General features: G+C 35.3%; 3 protein-coding genes and 1 pseudogene across 4 annotated transcripts; 3 read left to right on the top strand and 1 right to left on the bottom strand.

Annotated features, from left to right (window-relative positions):
• The first annotated feature begins 342 nt into the window (after positions 1 to 342).
• Positions 343 to 825, top strand: LOC107414553 (rust resistance kinase Lr10-like). The gene has a single exon (XM_016022693.3). The coding sequence runs from the start codon at positions 343 to 345 to the stop codon at positions 823 to 825; it is 483 nt and encodes a 160-aa protein (XP_015878179.3).
• Positions 826 to 1,924: 1,099 nt separating this feature from the next.
• Positions 1,925 to 3,978, top strand: LOC107414593 (rust resistance kinase Lr10). The gene is made up of 2 exons (XM_048469857.2): positions 1,925 to 2,292; positions 2,686 to 3,978. Exons 1-2 carry the CDS (start codon positions 2,283 to 2,285, stop codon positions 3,801 to 3,803), a joined length of 1,128 nt encoding a protein of 375 aa, XP_048325814.2. The 5' UTR covers positions 1,925 to 2,282; the 3' UTR covers positions 3,804 to 3,978.
• Positions 3,979 to 4,979: 1,001 nt separating this feature from the next.
• LOC107414589 (rust resistance kinase Lr10) lies at positions 4,980 to 7,636 on the bottom strand. 2 transcript variants are annotated; one of them, XM_016022728.4, is made up of 3 exons: positions 6,907 to 7,636; positions 6,445 to 6,471; positions 4,980 to 6,365 (listed from the first exon to the last, which is right to left on the bottom strand). In XM_016022728.4, the coding sequence occupies exons 1-3, from the start codon at positions 7,595 to 7,597 to the stop codon at positions 5,257 to 5,259; spliced, it is 1,827 nt and encodes a 608-aa protein (XP_015878214.3). In that variant the 5' UTR covers positions 7,598 to 7,636; the 3' UTR covers positions 4,980 to 5,256. The 2 variants fall into 2 exon arrangements, with proteins under 2 accessions (XP_015878214.3, XP_015878215.3); XM_016022729.4 differs by lacking the exon at positions 6,445 to 6,471.
• Positions 7,637 to 17,621: 9,985 nt separating this feature from the next.
• Positions 17,622 to 18,552, top strand: LOC107414554 (rust resistance kinase Lr10-like; annotated as a pseudogene).
• Positions 18,553 to 20,257: the final 1,705 nt, after the last annotated feature.

Raw genomic sequence — 20,257 nt, 5'->3', positions numbered from 1 at the left:
AGCACAAATTAGGTGGAGGTTATGGCTCTGTATATAAAGGAAAGCTTCATAGTGGCCATCTTGTAGCAGTTAAGGATTTGGGGAAATCTAAAGCTAATGGGCAAGAGTTTATCAACAAAGTTGACACCATAGGAAGGATTCACCAATTCAATGTGGTACAACTAATTGGTTTTTGCTTTGAAGGGTCAAAACGTGCTTTTGTGTATGAGTTCATGCCTAATGGATCTCTCGATAAATACATTTTTTTTGGAGAAGAAAATGACTCCACAAGTTGAAAAATAATGTTTAAAATTTCACTTGGGAGTTGCTCGTGGTATTCAATATCTTCATTGGGGACGTGAAATGCAAATTTTGCATTTTGATATTAAGCCTCACAATATTCTTCTGGATGAGAATTTTGTTCCTAAAGTTTTAGATTTTGGGCTAGCAAGACTATGTCCATTGGAGGAAAGCATTGTGTCCTTAACTGCAGCAAGAGAAACTATTGGATACATAGCACCAAAATTGTTTTACAAAAACATTGGAGGAGTTTCTTACAAAACTGACGTTTATAGCTTTGGAATGTTGCTAATAGAAATGGCAAGTGGAAGGAAGAATTTAAATGCGAATGCAGAGCATTCAAGCCAAATTTACTTTCCTTCTTGTGTTTATGACCAATTTAGTGAAGGACATAACATAGAAATGTTGGAAGATGCAACTGAGGAGGAATCAAAAATTATAAAAAGGATCGTGATAGTAGCACTATATTGCATACAGTTGACATCGAGTGATCGCCCATCAATGGACAAGATCGTAGCGATGCTTGAAAGAGAATTTGAATGCTAGAAATGCCTCCAAAGCCATTCCTCTATCCACCAAATAAGTCCAAGGAGGATGTCCAAGAAACAGCATCGAATGGCGACTGTTCAGAGATCAGTTTGATTCCGAATACAAATTGATTCAGAGATGTGCTTGACAGTTGGTTTTGATTTAATTTACAGGGGAGAGCTAATATATTCAGTCCATTAGGGGGAATGTGCCCTGTCTCCATGGATAATGTATGGATCAAACATGATTGTAACTGAGTTACAATGAAATAACTATTGTGTCACCTTCCTCGAATGTGCAGCAGAATACTATACTTGATATATCGCAAAAATAGATGAATCTTGTTGAGATATCCTACATGGCTATGGTAATTGTGTTTTATTTTAGTTTTATTATTATTGATTTGGCAAATGCTACCGCAAAATTACAGAAAGATGGAAATATTTGCTTAAGTTTCAATCTCTTTATATTCCAATGACAATGTGCGTCATTTGAGAACAAGTGACATAAGGCCTTGCATGTTGGCCCAAAATTAGCATGAACACATTGTCTTAAGTGTAATGACCCGGCCCATGTTAATGAAATGTCACCATGCCCGTCAATTAGGCCCGTTCTTTTGTGAAGATTTTGTATATGATGGTTTGAATTCAATACACACTGCACGGACAGTACGACTGTACCCCACTTCCAAAAACTTAGGGATTACATTGACTGAACTAACTGAGAGTAGTTTTAATTGAAAGAAATTTTGTTTGGTTCTAGTATTTTCAGAATTGTTAATGTTTCTAAACCCCAACTGCTTTACCATTAGGTAAGATAAACTCAGCAGATACAATATTGGGAAAACTTTTCATCTAATGAACTCATGATTACATTAGGAAATAGAACTCAATTTAAATTATTATTTAATTTGGAAAATAAAGTATTATTTAATTAACAATAGAGGTTAGAGAATTTTTACCAATGTTCTTTGCAGGCAATGCCAAGTACGGTCACAGAAATAACTGGAGGTCAATATCATCTCCTATGGACTCCATTATTGCATATATATATATATATATATATATCAAAAACACATGTCAGAGATATCCATCTACCAAAATGAAAAATACTGAAAGGCCCATATCCACACGATTTGTAGCCCTTCCTGTTTTCATCCTTGTCCATGAAACTGTTAATGCCAAGAATAATCAACATTGTTCTCCTTCTTCCTGTGGCCAAATCCACAACATAACTCACCCATTTCGACTCAAAGGCCATCCAAACAAGTGCGGGGACAAAAGATACACACTGTCTTGCGAGAACAATGTCACAGCGCTGTGTCCTTTTTTTAGTGTTGCATTTTTATAATAGATTAAATGGCACTATAAATTGTTCCCCTGTTTTGCCCTGTTTTCAAAAGATTTTTTTAGGATTTTGTTTTAATATTTTATTCTCTTTTTAATTTTCTTGCAGATTATTACGGTGGCGTATTCATGCTTTTTGGTAAGCCTTTCTATTTTTTGCTTAATATCAGCAAATAGATGAACAACCAATTTGTATTAAAACAGGGGGGGAAAAAGTGTGACATAAGGATTCTAGAAAATATTATACACACTGCAGAAAAATAATAAACCAATTTGAGGCTGCAAAACCCTCTTGCTGTCTTTTGAGGGGAAAAAAAAAATAGTACAATAATGATAATCACTAGTTGAACTATGATTACATATATCAGGCATGTCAATCTATAAGTCAAACCATTTAGCATAAAAAAATTTTAAGGTTAATATTTATATATATATATATATATATGTAGGTAAGCATTACTGATCTTCTATATACATAAACATTGTCTCTGATCAAATTTCACTTCTGATTCTTCTTTAATAAATTTTCCAGCCCTATTTTTAGCGGCCAGATGTATAGTTGGGACTCCATTTGTGATTTCTTTTTTGGTCCATAAATGGAGAAGGCGACATTTATCAATGTATAGTTGTATTGAAGAATTTCTACAGAATCAAAATAACCTCATGCCTATAAGGTATTCGTACTCTGACATTAAAAGAATGAGTAAAGGCTTCAAGGAAAAATTGGGTGAAGGAGGATATGGCACCGTATACAAAGGAAAGCTTCGAAGCGGCCAATTTGTAGCAATCAAGCTGTTGGGTAAATCCAAGGCTAATGGCCAAGAATTTGTTAATGAAGTTTCAACTATTGGAAGGATTCATCATATGAATGTGGTGCAACTTATCGGATTTTGTCTTGAGGGATCAAAGCGTGTTCTTGTATACGAATTCATGTATAATGGATCCCTTGATAAACACATTTATAGTAGAGAAGGAATTAATTCCTTAAGCTGCAAAAAAATGGCTGAAATATCGTTGGCAGTGGCTTGTGGTATTGAATATCTTCATCAAGGATGTGACATGCAAATATTGCATTTTGATATTAAGCCTCACAACATTCTTTTAGATGAGAATTTCAATGCAAAGATTTCGGATTTTGGATTAGCAAGATTATGTCCATTAGACAACAATACCGTGTCTCTTACTGCGGCAAGAGGAACTATAGGATACATAGCTCCAGAGTTATTTTACAAAAACATTGGAGGAGTTTCTTCAAAAGCTGATGTGTATAGTTTTGGAATGTTGTTGATGGAAATGGCAAGTAGACGGAAGAATTTGAATGCAGTTGCGGAGAATTCAAGCCAAATTTACTTTCCTTCATGGGTTTATGATCAATTCAACGAAGGAAAAGATATAGAATTACTGCAAAATGCGGCAGAGGAGGAATTAAAAGTAACTAAAAAGATGATTATGGTAGCATTATGGTGCATACAGCTAAAGCCTAGTGATCGTCCCCCAATAAATGAAGTTGTAAAGATGTTGGAAGGAGAAGGTGAAAGCTTACAAATGCCTCCAAAACCTTTCTTCTGTCCACAGGAGACGCCTACAGAGAATGCTGGGGAGGAATCATCAAATCCTACGCAATCCGCATTATCAGACACTACTACGTGACTGCAGAGAACAACTTTTAATTGATATTAGATCAGCTTACTTGATTAATGTTTAATGCTTGGGGAAATAATTGTGATTTTGTATCTTAATTGACCAGATAGTTTTTTTTTTTTTTTTTTTTTTTTTAATTTTCTTTTTATTGTTCGTTTTTTTCTGCCCCTGTTTTCTGAATTCCAAAATAAAATGAAACTTCATTTGGACTTCCTTTTGAACAAGATGAAAGCTCTGTTTGCAAGTGCAAAATATAGCAAACAAAATATGTTTGACTACTAACCAAGTGTATTTTATCATTTTCAAAAAATTAAATTATGTTTTGGGGAAATAAAATAACTTATGTTGACCAACCTTTTTTCCACTACCAAAAAAAAAAAAAAAAAAAAAAAAAAAGCAATTCACTTGAAATTTTATAAGAAGAAGGTTAATTTGCAAAGTTTCACTTTCAACAAGATAGTCATAGATAATTACTGCCATGGCACACCGAAAATGACCATTATCGATCTGATGATCACGCAGAAGCGCTAGTATTAGAACATTCAACGATTATAGTGAAGCAACGAAGCTTCACAGAAACTAGCTATTAGATTTTACATAAATGTCAAACCAACAACCAAGACTTTAAAGTCCATGGCTGTGTTTGCTTTCTTGTAGCTAACCCCACCGCTTAACTTTGACAATTACATATGCAACTTCTTTGAAGCAAATGAAAAGCAGTCAAGTCAAAGCTTCATAGCAATTTGCATGTCCGTGTTTTAGATTGTTGACTCATGTCAATGGAAAATTCATGGCACTGATCTTATAGAAAAATGATATCTGCGTGGAAAAAAGGGTCTACTGGGAGCCAAGAACGTCCATGTTGTATGTGGTATTGTAGTAATTACATTAGATAAATGTATATATATATATATACATATATGTATATATGTATGTATGTATATTTTTAGTAAATGTTGAATGAATAGAGATCTCACACCAAATCTCCAACAATAATTCATAGGCTCCATAATACATAAGAAAAATGAACATGTAGAGGTTCTTCGATAGTGACTAGCAACATACAAACATGGTCTTCTTGGCTGGATACAGGACTTTTTTTTTTTTTTTTTTTTTTTTTAGCTGAGTATTTGGCAAATCTTTATCTTCTAAACTTTATATTTCTTTGGACATAACAAAACAATATGTTAATATAAATCCTTCATACTTGAAATTATTGATTGTTCTGAATGCAATAAATTTGCATCTTGTTCACTAATACTGATTACTAGAACTATAACTGATTTAGAATGCAGAACGTATCCACACGTACTCACATAAAAGCAACAGATTACTTGTTCCCTGACTTCCCTTTCCTCTGTTTTCACTTGGATACAAATTATTTACAATGTCTTCAAGAGAAGTGATAATTGAGTATTATACACTAGCAATAAGTTCAACAGAAGCGCTCCAAATTTTATACTTATTCTACCTCTGCAATAGTTTCTAACTCTAGGTTCATACGTCTCGCAGGCTTGCTTGCATTTGATTTTGTTTGACCTGTCGAACCAAAAGGATTTGGGGGCATGATCAAACTCTCTCCACTTTCTAACATTTGAACCACAAGTTTCATGGATGGTCGATCCACTGGATGCCACTGTATGCACCAGAGTCCTACAATTGCAAGTCTCTTTGCAATCTTAGCATCTTCCTCTTTCTCAATGTGGATTCGAAGATCTTCTCCTTCTTCTAGCAGATTATATATCCATTCTGGGTAGTAAATTTCACTAATGTTGTCTGCTGTCACATCTGTGTTTTTCCTCCCTCCTACCATTTCAAGCAACAGTATTCCAAAACTATAAACATCTGATTTATAAGACACACTCCCAAAGTTCCTGGAGAACACTTCGGGTGCAATGTAACCCATTGTCCCTCTGGCAGTAGTCATTGACACTGTGCTTTGATCTTTGGCACACAACTTGGCCAAACCAAAATCAGAAATTTTCGGAGTAAAGTTGTTGTCTAACAGAACATTATGAGGTTTAATGTCAAAGTGGAGGATCCTTTGGTCGCATCCTTGGTGAAGGTACTCAATTCCTTTGGCTATGCCAAATGCAATTTCTTGCAACTTTCCCCAGCCAAGGAAAGAGTTGGAATCTGGTAAAGATATGTACTTCTGCAGGGAACCACTTGGTAAGAACTCGTAAACAAGAGCTCGTCTAAACCCATCAGCACAGAAGCCGACCAAGCGAACCACATTTACATGGTGAATTCTACCCATTGTTCCAACTTCATTAATAAACTCTTCCCCATTTCCCTTTGAGTTGTTGAGGATTTTCACAGCGACAAAGAAATCAGCAGTGAGCTTCCCTTTAAACACCGTTCCATAGGCTCCTTGTCCCAACTTGTCCTTGAATTGATTTGTAATCCTCTTAATATCAGCATATGAATATCTGCTTGGCTTCAGAGCTTTGTAATCCTCCAAAAATCTCTCAATCCGCACTTGATTTTCTTTCTCAAGTTTATTAAAGCTGTAAACACGATAAGCTACAATGACCAGTAGACTAAGAACAAATGCACCTAAAGTTGCACCTGCAGATAAAACTTTGGGTGAAGATCTGCAACATATATATGATTTCAACCATATCAAAGTTTCAAAAGGACAACTTACCGGTAGCCACTATTTTGTCTGAATCACCTGTAAAAGTCAATTATGATACAGTCAACAGATCATGTTTGTTAAATTAATTAATAAAATCCTGTCATAATATTGCTTGGAAGTATCTTTTAACACATAGATTATCTATTGATGATCTGAGGAGATGATGCACAACAAAAACTGTTTTTTGGTTTTAAAAACACATATTTGTTCATCTAAAGAAGAAGAGGAAAAAAAAAAAAGCTTTTAGAACTAGAAAACAATTTCAAGTCCACCAACAAACAGGGGCTAATGCATAAAACTCCCAGTTAAATCCATGTATGCCAATTCCTCCACTAGATCAGCTTGTCCGGTTTAAAATATTTAGAAACAGAGTTAAACCCATGACGGTTTTCCTAACTACACAAATATGTTTGTCTGAAGGCTTTATAAATCTTAACAAGCAGAACATACAATGAAAAGAAACTATATTACCTTTACTCTTCTTGAGGTCCAAACATTCAGTCTCAAGTTTGGTGCCATTTTTCTTCAAACCACACTGGTTTCCCTTTGCTTCACAGGGTCCACAATTTGGTTCATACCATTTCAAAAGAAGATTATCATAACTAGATCTATAAATACTAAATGGAACATTAGAAGCGTTATACATCTTAGTGCAATACACAAGGGGCAAGTATTCAATGGAAGTGTAAGAATCAACCATATAAATTTGGTAGGCAGAGCCACTAAGGCAGGGGACCAGACCATCTAAGTTTTTTCTATCAAGAGTAGAACAATTGAACAAGGTATAGTCAGATGGAATATCTTTAGGAACATGGAAAGGAGAATTTGTCAAGTCTAGGTTCTTTAGAAGCTTTCCCAGAAGGCAATTATATGGATCATAAACCTCAATTTCCTGAGATTCATAATCTATTTTTCTTACAGAGAATTTTGCTGGTGTTGGGAGCTCAAGGACTGTCTCATGCTTATCACTGCATGATAAATCAAACCCAGGATAACCACAATAATTTGGCTGCTGATCTTTAACTCTGAATGGGAATCGGATAGGAGGGCTATTATGCCCACATCTTAATTCTTTGCACTGATTTTGGGCTCCTCCATAGTCTATGAAGAAGGCTACCAGTACCAGCACTAACATGCAAAACCAAGAGAAATCCATAGCCATGGAAATACCCTGTAGTCTTTCTCAGCCTGCCTTTTCCATATATGTATAAGGTTTGACTATGACCCACTCATTGTATCAACGGGTAAATGCATGCACGGATCCAAGTAGGGCACGGGAGCCACGTGCCCCACTCATTTTTTTTTCTTTTAAAATTTTAATATATATTTTTTCTTTTAATTTTTTTTTTTAGGAGATATATTTTTTTTTCTCCAATTTATTAGTTTTAATGCCTTTTTTCTCACTTATCTTTTTTTTTTTTTCATCACTTACTATTTACAATCATACTTATTAAATATGGCTATAATATTTATCCACAATATAATGCCTTTTTTTTCTGAAAAACAATATAATATTTATTAGTTACAAATATTAAAAATAATGATCATTTACAATTACAATGAATACAATTAGTCAATAACAAGATAATTATATAATTAAAACAAAAAACCATTTATTTATAAGTAATATTATTTAATTACTATTGTATATTGTTTTAATTATAAAGATGTCAGTTCTTCATTTTAATGACTAATTTTGTTGTTATTTTTTTAGTTCTCGATTTATTTTGCTTAACAATTACAAAGATTTGGAATTCAAATTTTCCATTCCAAAAATCATAAATAAATAAATAATAAGAGTACACAATTTCGGGCGTGCAAGCCCTTACTCATATGAATACACCCACCAGCAGGTTATTATATTGATTATGATTATGATGTGTGACAAATTAATTAGTGATAACACAACATTAAAGGAAATTTCGTTAATTAATTAAAGATAAACCAAATCTGATTTATATGTTCTAGAGACTATAATTCAGTATGGACTCGAATGAAAATTAAATGGAGCTTCTGACTTTCAGTTGCAAATAGAGTGGATGAATGAAATCTTTGCTTATAACAGAAATATTATATTGTGGAAAAAACCAAAAAAAGAAAAAAAGAAAAAAAAAAAAGGGAATTATTATAGTTAATAAACTAATTAAATTAACTCAAGTTTGTATACTTTATCGTTTTTTGTCTCGCTGCCAATATATATATATATATATATATATATATATATATATGTATATATTCTCAGAGTCTAAATCCTTCTTTCCCCAACCTCTGTTTTAGTGAATTTTGTTCTTTTTCATTGCAAGCGAGCTGTCGGATGTGTAATAGATATAATGCCAAATGAATTAACAAGCTGGTGGTCGGTGCAACGGATAGCTAGATGGACGCTTGACGAACAGGAGATTGGAGAGACGATCAAATTGAAGGAGTTATTAGAGGATGAATTTTTTGCATCAACAGCCACTTTTCTAAAATGTATGGAAAAAGTATACAACTTTTTATTTTATTTTTATTAAATGAAAGACTATGTAACTCGTGCTTGTGTTTGTAAGTCCTCCCTGATATATAGTGCAGAAATAGCTCAATGGTAAAAATTATTGTTTTTTAGACAAGAAGCTTCATTTCCAAAATCAAATACATATAATCCAATTGACTCACTAATAGATTGAGAATATCCCATGATTATATATATATATATGTATATATGATAGAGATAGATATTAAGGAGTGCTGGCCGGCAAGTTATTATATCGTATATGATTATGATGTGTGACAAATAAACTAGTAATTATACGAAAAATTAACAGGAAACTTCGTTCATTGATTAAGATTAAGAAAATCAAATTTGGAATCTGATTTATATGATAGAATCCAGCATGAACTCAAAACGGAAATAAGATGGAGCTTCTGAAGTTCATTTACCAATTGAGTGGAGGAAATGTTTTACAAAAGAATTATTTTAGTAAATAAAACTAATTAAATTTAACTTCGTATATTTTGTCACTTTGATTCTCTGCCAAAATTATACTTTCACAGTCTAAAACCTTCTTTCTACAAACTCTGTTTTGGTGAACTTCCTTTGTTTTATTACCGGCTTAGAGTGAGCTGTCGGGTGTATGACCGATCGATATGATGCCAAATGGTTAACGGTCATTCTTAGCTCTTTAATTTATAGGCCACCCTCTATTAAAAAATAAAAATAAAAACAAAAGCAAAGGAACTTTTATCTCTTCAAAAACTTTCTTTTAATGAGTGAAATTAATGAATTAAGATGATAACTTTCGTATTTAATAAATTAATTGATATTTTCTTAAAAATTTTCACAAGAGATTTGTAATGAACTGGCACCAATTTCTTCATAGTCAAAGAAAGTCTAGTCATAGCCAAAATCTAAAATATTGGGATAAGAAAAAAAGTGGTTGGTTTTCATACTTCAAATAAACTACCAAATAATTTAATTGAATAAAAATTTCCCTACAAGCTTTTCTATTTTATCATATCTTTTCTTTTCTTTTCCTTTTTCGTTTTTTTTTTTTTTTCTTTGTCAGCATTCATACATCATTAATTTATAATGCATACCTAGCTAATCATGAAAACCAAAAAAGAACTAGGCAAAAAGCTGATGAATATCTCTTATCTTCCCAAGATGGAATTTAGTGGAAGAAGAACCTCCTTGTCCGCTCCATTCATAGCCCTTATTATCTTCGTCAGATTCCATGAAATAACCATTAACGCCGGAGATATCCATCACTGTCCCTCTTCATCATGTGGCAAAATCAAAAACATAAGCTATCCATTTCGGCTCAAAGATGATCCAAAGCACTGCGGCAACAAAAGGTACACTCTTTCTTGCGAGAACAACATCATAGTACTGTACCTTTATTCCGGAAAATTTAACGTGGAGTCAATCAACTACAACAACTACACAATCCGGCTTGTAGATCCAAATGTCCAAAAGGGTAATTGCTCAACCATCCCTCTTCATTCTCTGTCACGCTATAACTTCACCGATATTAGCGATCCATATTCAACAAGATTTGTATTTTCTTTCCCAAAGCAGAGAATTACTCTGGCACACCATAGAATTTTCGTCAATTGCGAAAATCCAGTGATGAATTCTCATCTCTATTTAGAGACAACTCCTTGCATTATTACAAGTCAATATTCTTATGTTATAGTATCTCAAGGTTCATTAAGTTTGGACATTTTGGAGGACTCGTGCCGTATAGACCTAATGGTTATGTCTGTGAAGTCCAGCCGCACCACCACTGCACCGACAGTGTGAAGACTGCTCAGCCACCATTGTTGACAATGGTTACTGCAATTAACACCAAAAATGGTTTGCTCAACAATTGTGGGCACCTGTCAAAAGAAGTTGAAAATGGAGGACATGCACCGAATTTGTAAGCCTATAAACAGGTTCATCCCGTTGCATGCAAGGCAAGCCAAGAGAGCAAGCTTAATATCATTCCAAGTGAGGAGTATTGAGAGTAAACTCCGAGTAACTCCGAGAGAGAGAGTGTTTAAATTCCAGAGAGAGCTTGAGAGAAGAGTGAGCAATTCCAGAGAGAATTTGACAGTGTAGAGAGAGGTTACACGTGAGAATCCTCCAGGAGATAAGTTTTTATTTTTGTATTCTATTTCCAAGAGAGTAATAGAATTCTTTTTATTTTTCTTCTCATATTTCTTCTCTAAAATGGTCAGAGAACCACAACAAGTGGTATTAGAGCTACAGGTCGAGAGCTTGGGTTCAAAATTTGAAGAAACAGAGCCTCTGTTCTTCAAGTTGGTGTTTCAAAAAGTTGCTCAAATAATTAATTTGACAATACCAGGTGAAAGTACTCGACGATAAGAGAACAACCAAGTTCGCCGGAGAGAAACGTAAAGCTTCACGTACCCGCACGCGCCGTCTGAAATTTTTTGCAGCAGATCACGCGCCTCACGTGCCGTCTGGAGGTTGAAGATGACCACATCAGCAGACACATCAGCGAACTCAGCCAAGTCATCTGCCACGCGATCCGACACGTAGTCAGCCATGCAAGCGCCACATCATCTGCCACGTGTTGACACGTCAACACAATCTGCCACGTCATCAAAAGTTTCTAAAATTATGGAACAGCCCCTGAATTGTTGGAAATTACAGATTGACCCCTGTAGTTTTTGTATTTACAGGTTGACCCAGAATTTTTGTGAAATTATATTTTTGCCCTAAAAATTCTGGTAATTATATTTTAACCCCGGAAGAGTCCAATCCACCATTTTCGGCCATTCCGGATGCAACGATTAACTCCGTTTTGCCAAATTCAACTCCGTTTTTGGTCAAGCCATAATGTCAATGGAAGAATCATCTTCATGAGCTATGGTAAAGCTCACTGCCATAAATTATACACTTTGGAGACCTCGGATGGAAGATCTCCTCAATTGTAAGGATCTGTTTGATCCTATAGAAGCTAAAGGAGAAAACTCCGATTCCAGCAAAGAAGCAGAATGGAAGAAATTAAACAAGAAAATGATTGGTCAGATCAGGCAATGGATCGATCACAATGTCTTCCATCATGTAGCGAAGGAAATGGATGCATATGCCTTCTGGACAAAATTGGAGGACATGTACTAGGCCAAGACTGCTCAGAACAAAGCCCTATTGCTTAAGCGATTGGTAAATCTAAAATTACAGAGTGGAACTTCTGTAGCCGAGCATACCAGTGAGTTCCAGAGCTTGGTAAATCAACTATCTGCTGTGGATTACCAACTAGGGGATGAGGATCAGGCCCTCCTACTTCTAAGCTCTCTTCTAGACAGTTGGGAGACATTGGTAGTCTCTCTCAGCAATTCAGCCCCGAATGGCAAACTTACTATGTCTATGGTTAAGGATGCCCTATTTAATGAAGAGGTCAGGAGAAAGGACATTGGCATGGATCAGTCACATGCCCTCGTCACAGAGTGAGGAAGACAGTAAAGAGGTGGTCAAGATAGGGGGAGAGGCAAGAGCAAGAGCAGAGGCAGATCTATAGACGACAGAAAATTATCATATAAGTGCTATCATTGTGGCCTGGAGGGTCACATGAAGAAGAACTGCAGAAAGTTGTTGAGAGAGCAGAGACTCCAAGGTAATCAGCCGAAGAAGGATGGAGAGACACTAGTCACTGTTACAGGAGAAGTGGCGCTCTGCTCTACTGAAGAAGAGACATGCCTTCATATATCAACCCAAGATGTTGAGTGGGTAGTCGATACTGCAACATCCTACCATGTCACTCCACACAGAGATTTCTTTAAAACGTACAAAGTAGAAGACTTTGGTACGGTAAAGATGGGAAATTCCAGTTTTGCAAAGATTATGAGAACTGGTGATATTCAGGTAAAAATGAATGTTGGTTGTACAATCACTTTGAAGGATGTCAGTCATGTTCCAGATCTTCGGCTTAATCTACTTTCGGGAGCAGCCTTAGACAAGTAAGGTTATGACAACTACTTCAGCAAAGGCACATGGAAAATGACGAAACGTGTCATAGTTGTCGCCCGAGGACATATTTGTGGAACGCTGTACAAGACTCATGTGAAGATATGTGCAGATAGCCTCAATATTGCAGAAGGAGAGGTGTCTCAAAATCTGTGGCACCAGAGACTCGGTCACATGAGTGAAAAAGGATTGTCCACTTTGGCAAGGAAGAAGCTTATCACTGTTTGGAAGGATACTGCGCTAGATCCTTGTAATCACTGCTTATTTGGTAAGCAACATAGAGTCTCTTTCAGTTCCTCTGCAACGAGAAGATCAAAGTTGCTCAGTTTTGTGCACTCTAATGTATATGGTCCCATGGAGGTGGAGTCACTAGGCGGTAATAGGTATTTCTTGACCTTTATTGATGATGCTTCTCGGAAGGTGTGGGTATATTTCTTGAAGACAAAGGACCAGGTATTAGATTACTTCAAACTGTTTCATACCATGGTAGAGCGTGAAACAGGTAAGAAGTTGAAATGTCTCCGCTCAGATAATGGAGGCGAGTATACTTCCAAGGAGTTCGATGCCTACTGCAGAAGACATGGCATTCGACATGAGAAGTCAGTCCCTCGCACCCCACAACATAATGGAATAGCCGAAAGAATGAACCAAACTATTATGGAAAAGGTCAGAAGTATGATCAGTATGGCTAAGCTGCCAAAGCCATTCTGGGGAGAAGCTATTCGTGCCGCTTGCTATTTAATCAACAGATCACCGTCAGTACCGTTGAATTTTGAAATTCCAGAGAAAGTGTGGTTGGGTAAGATTCCCTCCTACTCTCATTTAAGAGTGTTTGGTTGTTTAGCTTATGTACATGTATCCAAGGAGCTTAGACAGAAGCTCGATGCAAGATCTACTCCATGCATCTTTATAGGATATGGAGATAAAGAATTCGGATACAGGTTATGGGACCCAAAAACAAAGAAGGTTATTAGAAGCAGGGATGTAGTATTCCATGAAAACCAGACAATGGAAGATATTGAAAAGCCCAGAATGTCTCCTAATTGCAGTTCTAGTGCTGAGAATTTTGGTCCTAATCCAGCACTAGCACAAATAGCCACAGAGGATAATGAGGTGCATGAAGATATACCAGAAGCAGACCAAGAGGAAGAAGGGGATATTGAGCAGGGGGAGACTCAATCCTCTCAAGCAGCTGCATGGCCATCACAACGGTCAGATGATGGTACACCTCCTAAAACCAGTGGTTTACAAGTTCGGAGATCTGAGTGAGGTCGAATTCCATCAAAAAGATTTCCAGAATATGAGTATATTCTGCTTACTGAAGAGGAGGAGCCAGAGAGTTTCCAGGAAGCTGTTTCTCATCAAGACAAGGAAAAATGGCTGCAAGCAATGCAAGATGAGATGGAATCCTTGCAGAAAAATCATACTTATGAGTTGGTTGAGCTTCCAACAGGAAAGAAGGCACTAAATAATAAATGAGTGCTCAAGCTCAAGAAAGATGGCAGCGGAAAGGTGGTGAAACACAAAGCTCAATTGGTGGTCAAAGGATTTTTTCAGAAGAAAAGAATTGACTTTGATGAGATTTTTTCACCAATGGTAAAAATGACTTCAATTCGAGTCATTTTTGGTTTAGCAGTAAGTCTAAACCTAGAGCTTGAACAGATGGATGTGAAGACAGCATTTTTTCACAGTGATTTATATGAGGAAATCTACATGGAGCAGCCAAAAGGATTTGAGGTTTCAGGGAAAGAAAACCTTGTATGCAAGCTGAAGAAGAGCTTGTATGGCCTCAAGCAAGCACCAAGACAATGGTACAAGAATTTTGACTCGTTTATGGTGAGTCAAGGCTATAAAAGGACTGCAGCAGACCAGTGTGTTTATATTCAAAAATTTTCAGGTGGAACCTTCATTGCACTTTTGCTATATGTGGACGACATGTTGATCGTTGGATAAGATGCAATGAAGATTAGTCAGCTAAAGAAAGAATTGTCTAAGTCCTTTGATATGAAAGACTTAGGACCAGCTCGACAAATTTTGGGAATGCAAATAATCCGAGACAGGAAGAATAGAAGGTTATGGCTATCTCAAGAGAAGTATGTTGAACGGGTAATAAAGAGATTCAACATAGATAAAGCCAAACCGGTCAGCATTCCACTTGCAAATCATTTCAAGTTGAGCAAGAGATTGTGCCCCTCATCCAAAGAAGAGATAGAGGAGATGGCTTCAGTACCATATTCTTAAGCGGTAGGAAGTCTGATGTATGCAATGGTGAGTACCAGACCAGACATTGCTCACGCAGTAGGTGTTGTGAGCAGATTTCTTTCAAATCCTGGAAAGAAACAGTGGAAAGCAGTCAAATGGATTCTCAGGTATCTTAAAGGTATATCGAAGCTGTGCTTGTGCTACGGGGGAGGTGCTCCAATCTTAGAAGGCTATACAGATGCAGATATGGCCGGAGACCTTGATAATAAAAAGTCTACATCAGGTTATCTCTACACTTTTGCAGGGGGAGCTGTGTCATGGCAGTCAAGATTACAGAAGTGTGTTGCTTTATCCCCTACTGAAGTAGAGTACATTGCCGCAGCGGAAGCGGGTAAGGAAATGTTGTGGTTAAAGCGTTTTCTCACAGAATTGGGCATCAAGCAAGAAGACTACAAGATACATTATGATAACCAAAGTGCCATGAATTTGAGCAAAAACTCAATGTATCATTCCCGTACAAAGCACATTGACATCCGCTATCACTGGATACGCGAAGTAATAGATCAACAGTTGCTGAAACTGATGAAGATCCACACAAAAGAGAATCCAGCAGACATGTTAACAAAAGCTATTGCTCAAGAGAAGCTGAAGTTGTGCAGAGACATAGCTGGAATGGATGGCAGATGACCATCAGTTTTTAAATGCGACTGGAGGGGGAGAATTGTGAAGTCCAGCCGCACCACCACTGCACCGACAGTGTGAAGACTACTCAGCCACCATTGTTGACAATGGTTGCTGCAATTAACACCAAAAATGGTTTGCTCAACAATTGTGGGCACCTGTCAGAAGAAGTTGAAAATGGAGGACATGCACCGAATTTGTAAGCCTATAAATAGGTTTATCCCGTTGCATGCAAGGCAAGCCAAGAGAGCAAGCTCAATATCATCCCAAGTGAGGAGTATTGAGAGTAAACTCCAAGAGAGAGAGTGTTTAAGTTCTAGAGAGAGCTTGAGAGAAGAGTGAGCAATTCCAGAGAGAATTTGACAGTGTAAAGAGAGGTTCCACGTGAGAATCCTCCACGAGAGAAGTTTTTATTTTTGTATTCTATTTCCAAGAGAATAATAGAATTCTTTTTATTTTTCTTCTCATATTTCTTCTCTAAAGTGGTCAGAAAACCACAACAATGTCATCTTGGCCATGGAGAGGAATGAACAATAATAATGTTATTTCATACATGGACATCCACGATGAGCTTGAATAGTTTCGCTAAAAACGTACGAAATGCATATTGCCATGTGAATAGTGAGGCCAACGCCGTTAAATGCCCTGTGTATCATTTTTGTTCGTGGTATAATTTGTCGTTTGACAAGTGTGGTAAGGATTCTAAATCATTATATATATATATATATATATATATAGTTAATGTTTTGAAGATTTTTGAAGGTTGTAAGATTTATACTGAAATTATTGTATCTTTGATATGTGTGTTTCGTACCAAGTATTTTAAATCATTTTCCCAATGTGGTAACAAATAATATATAGCAAAAGCAATAGTTATATATATATATATATATATATGCATATTTTCTTAATTTTTTTCCTTCACTTCTTTCACATATATAATTTCTTTCCTTGTTTTATTAATTATATGCTGAATTGTTCTATTATTATTATCATTAATATATATATATATATATATTTTTTATGAATACTGAAACTGTGTACTTATATTTGAATATAATATAGGCTTTTGGCCGACAATTCACAACGGGATTAGACGTAATGATTCTCTCTTTACTCTTGTACATATATGTTCATTTCTTGACTAATTTGCTGTCCAGTTTATTCAACGTTTTACATTCTATGTTCAAAAAATATAAATTCATAAATATACGTTTAAGCCTTTTTTTTTTTTTTTTGGGTTACTTTCTTGCAGTTTATTACAGACTGGGATTCGCAATGATTGGTAAGGCAATCAATTTTTCCTTATCCGCAAAGAAAACTTTCATTTAAAGTTTGGGAGGATAAAAAGTAAACTAGCAGAAGGAGGGAAAAAAAAAATGAATAAATAAAAAGCGGAAATAATAACTGACAATTTTTGAAAAATATTATTGTGATGAAAAATGATACTTGCACCAATTTGGGGCTGCAAAAGCCGCCATGTAGAACTTTACATATACCACGTCTAGTTGTTCGAACTATATATGCATCATAGAAACTTCTTCGTGAGATTTATATATATATATATATATATATTTGTACATATTTCTATTTTATATTTTTCTATACGCTAATAGTTGATGTTTTGTGCTACCAAATTTCAATTAATTAACTATATATATATGTATTCTTCTGGTACAGCCGCACTGTTGTTAGGCCCAAGAATCATAATTGGGATTCCATGTGTCATGGTCCTTTTGATATATAAATAGCAAAGACGGCATTTATCAATGTATGATTCTATTGAAGAGTTTTTACGGATTCATAACAACCTAGTACCTATAAGGTATTATACTCCAACATTAAATAAATGACAAAAGGTTTCAAAGAGAAATTAGGTGAAGGAGGATACGGTTGTGTTTACAAAGGAAGGCTTCGTAGTGTCTCGTGTAGCAATCAAGATGTTGAGTAAATCAAAGGCTAATGGACAAGAGTTTATTAACGAAGTTTCTACCATAGGAAGGATTCACCATGCCACTGTGGTACAACTTATTGGTTTTTGCGTGGAGGGATCAAAGCATGCTTTGGTGTATGAATTCATGTCTAATGGGTCTCTTGACAAATACACCTTTTCTGATCAAGAAGGAATCAACACCTTGGGCCACCAAAGAATGTTAGAAATTTCACTTGGAGTGGCAAATGGTATTGAATATCTTCATCGAGGATGTGAAATGCAAATTCTACATTTTGACATTAAGCCTCATAGCATTCTTCTAGATGATAATTTTAATCCAAAACTTACTGATTTTGGTCTAGCAAGATTGTATCTACTAGACAACAGTATTGTGCCTCTAACTGCAGCAAGAGGAACCATTGGGTACATAGCCCCGTTGTTGTTTTACAAAAATATTGGAGGGGTTTCCTACAAAGCTGATGTATACAGTTTCAAAATGCTATTGATGGAAATGGCTAGTAGAAGAAGAAATTTGAATGCACATGCCGAGCATTCAAGCCAAATATACTTTCCTTTATGGGTTTATGACCAATTTAATGAAGGAAATGATGTAGAAATAAAGGGTGTTTCAGACGAAGAAATGGAAATGATAAAAAAGATGATCATAGTAGCATTATGGTGCATACAGTTGAAACCGAGTGATCATCCTTCAATGAACAATGTCATAGAGATGCTAGAAGAAAAAGTTGCATGCCTTCAAATGCCTCCAAAGCCTTGCCTATATCCACAGAAGAATCCTCTAGAGCACAAGTCTGCTGAGACCAGTTTGATTCCATGCATAAATTAACATATGTACAATTATTTCACATACAAAATTAAACTTAATCATTTCAATAATTTTGTTGTAAAAGATTTTGTCCAACAATTGTGTCTTAAAACTAAGCTCCATTTAATTTCATTTGAGTTGATGCTGAATTCTACAACCTACAAACCAGATTTAGAAATTAATGAACAAAACCTCCTGTTGATTTAGCTAAGATATGTTTGATATGTGGAGAACGAAAAATATGTTATTGGTAGTTGTACATGCATCACAGTAATTTACTGTATATGTCAGGACCCATCCAAGATCCCTCACCGGAATCCTAGACAAATTCTAATCTCAAAAAAATCCTATCGGACCTTCCAATGGAAAATCAAACAGAATTTCCCCTAAGGGTTGGACTTACCACAAATTTCCTGCACTGAAAACATACTTTTCTATATATATATATACCGCCTTATTCCTCCACTTTACTACAATTTAATTTCATAATCATCAGCACTTCCATAAATTAAACAGAGAACTAATGCAGTATTTAATAAAATATATCCAATACAGTATACAGAGCATCATAGAATACAATTAAGTATGAAAGCTATACAACAAAGGATGTAAAGAAATATTATAATAGAAATAAATGAAAAGAAAAAGAACTCCTCGAAATACGACAGCAACGAAGGTCAAGCTTGCTCCGGACAAACGTCTACCAATCCTTGTACCTAGGAGAACGGATTTAAAAATATGAGATACTAATCATCTCAGTGAGTGACCCTATCTACTGAACAATTATAATAGTAACGATAATCATAATACACTTGAATAATTAAGAATAAATAAGTAAATAAATAATAATTAATTGAAAATAATATTTTCTCTCAAAACCCTCACCATTCACTCCGTTGGAAAGGTTTCCTTTTTAAAATTTTTCACAAAACCCAATATTTTACACCCCAAAAATCAAGGAATAATTAATTTAATAAAATTTAAATAATCCATATACGAATAAAATATAATAAAATAAATTTAGAATATTTGCATTAAAGAAATATAACATAAAAGTGAAATTTAATATATAATTCGTAAATTTTGATTTAATAAACTAAAATAAACAGTATCAAAAATATAATTTAAATAATTACAAACAATCATGTAAAATGAGTGGTAAAAATTATTATAAAATTTATTTTGAAATATTCAATCAATCTATATAATAAAAATATGGCAAGATGCATTTTAAAAATATTAATTTAAAATAAGTGACATAAAATATGAATAATTATATTTTAGAAAATACTAATTGGAAATAGGTGATAAAATAAATTAAATACATTTAATTTAAATGCTGCTTTAAAACTTTAGAATTTGAAATTTATATCAGAAAAATAATACTTGACGCACCACACTATATACCAGTGATGCCCTACGATACCCAGCATCCCGAACACCCGTTCGACAGGAGGTTAAAGAGAGAAACTTGCATACGGTTGCTTCGGGGTCCCGACAACGCCGCTGCTTAAACCGTCAACCTGGCCATTGAGGGGGGCAGCTTATGGCCAATATCAAACTTGCCTACCCTCGGTCCAATGGCAACTCACGGGAGACATTATAACTTGCACACTCATCCACATACACAGTACAGAACACCAGTACTATATGAGTGCGTCTAAAATAAATAACCATATTATTTAAAAAATAATAATTTTTTCCAAAACTCACCGTGGGAATCATA

Source organism: Ziziphus jujuba, chromosome 8 (genome assembly GCF_031755915.1).
Source record: "Ziziphus jujuba cultivar Dongzao chromosome 8, ASM3175591v1".
Taxonomy (NCBI): Eukaryota; Viridiplantae; Streptophyta; class Magnoliopsida; order Rosales; family Rhamnaceae; genus Ziziphus; species Ziziphus jujuba.
The sequence above is the reverse complement of the archived record's forward strand: the minus strand, read 5'-3'. Positions and strand labels throughout refer to the sequence as shown.

Bases quoted from the DNA above. Each gene is read 5' to 3' on its own strand.
- LOC107414553 (XM_016022693.3), top strand. From the start codon at position 343: ATGCAAATTTTGCATTTTGATATTAAGCCTCACAATATTCTTCTGGAT.
- LOC107414589 (XM_016022728.4), bottom strand. From the start codon at position 7,597: ATGGCTATGGATTTCTCTTGGTTTTGCATGTTAGTGCTGGTACTGGTA. The intron at 6,472-6,906 runs GTAATATAGTTT...TGACTTTTACAG, and splicing joins GGACCTCAAGAAGAGTAAAG to GTGATTCAGACAAAATAGTG. The intron at 6,366-6,444 runs GTAAGTTGTCCT...TTTTATCTGCAG, and splicing joins AGACAAAATAGTGGCTACCG to GTGCAACTTTAGGTGCATTT.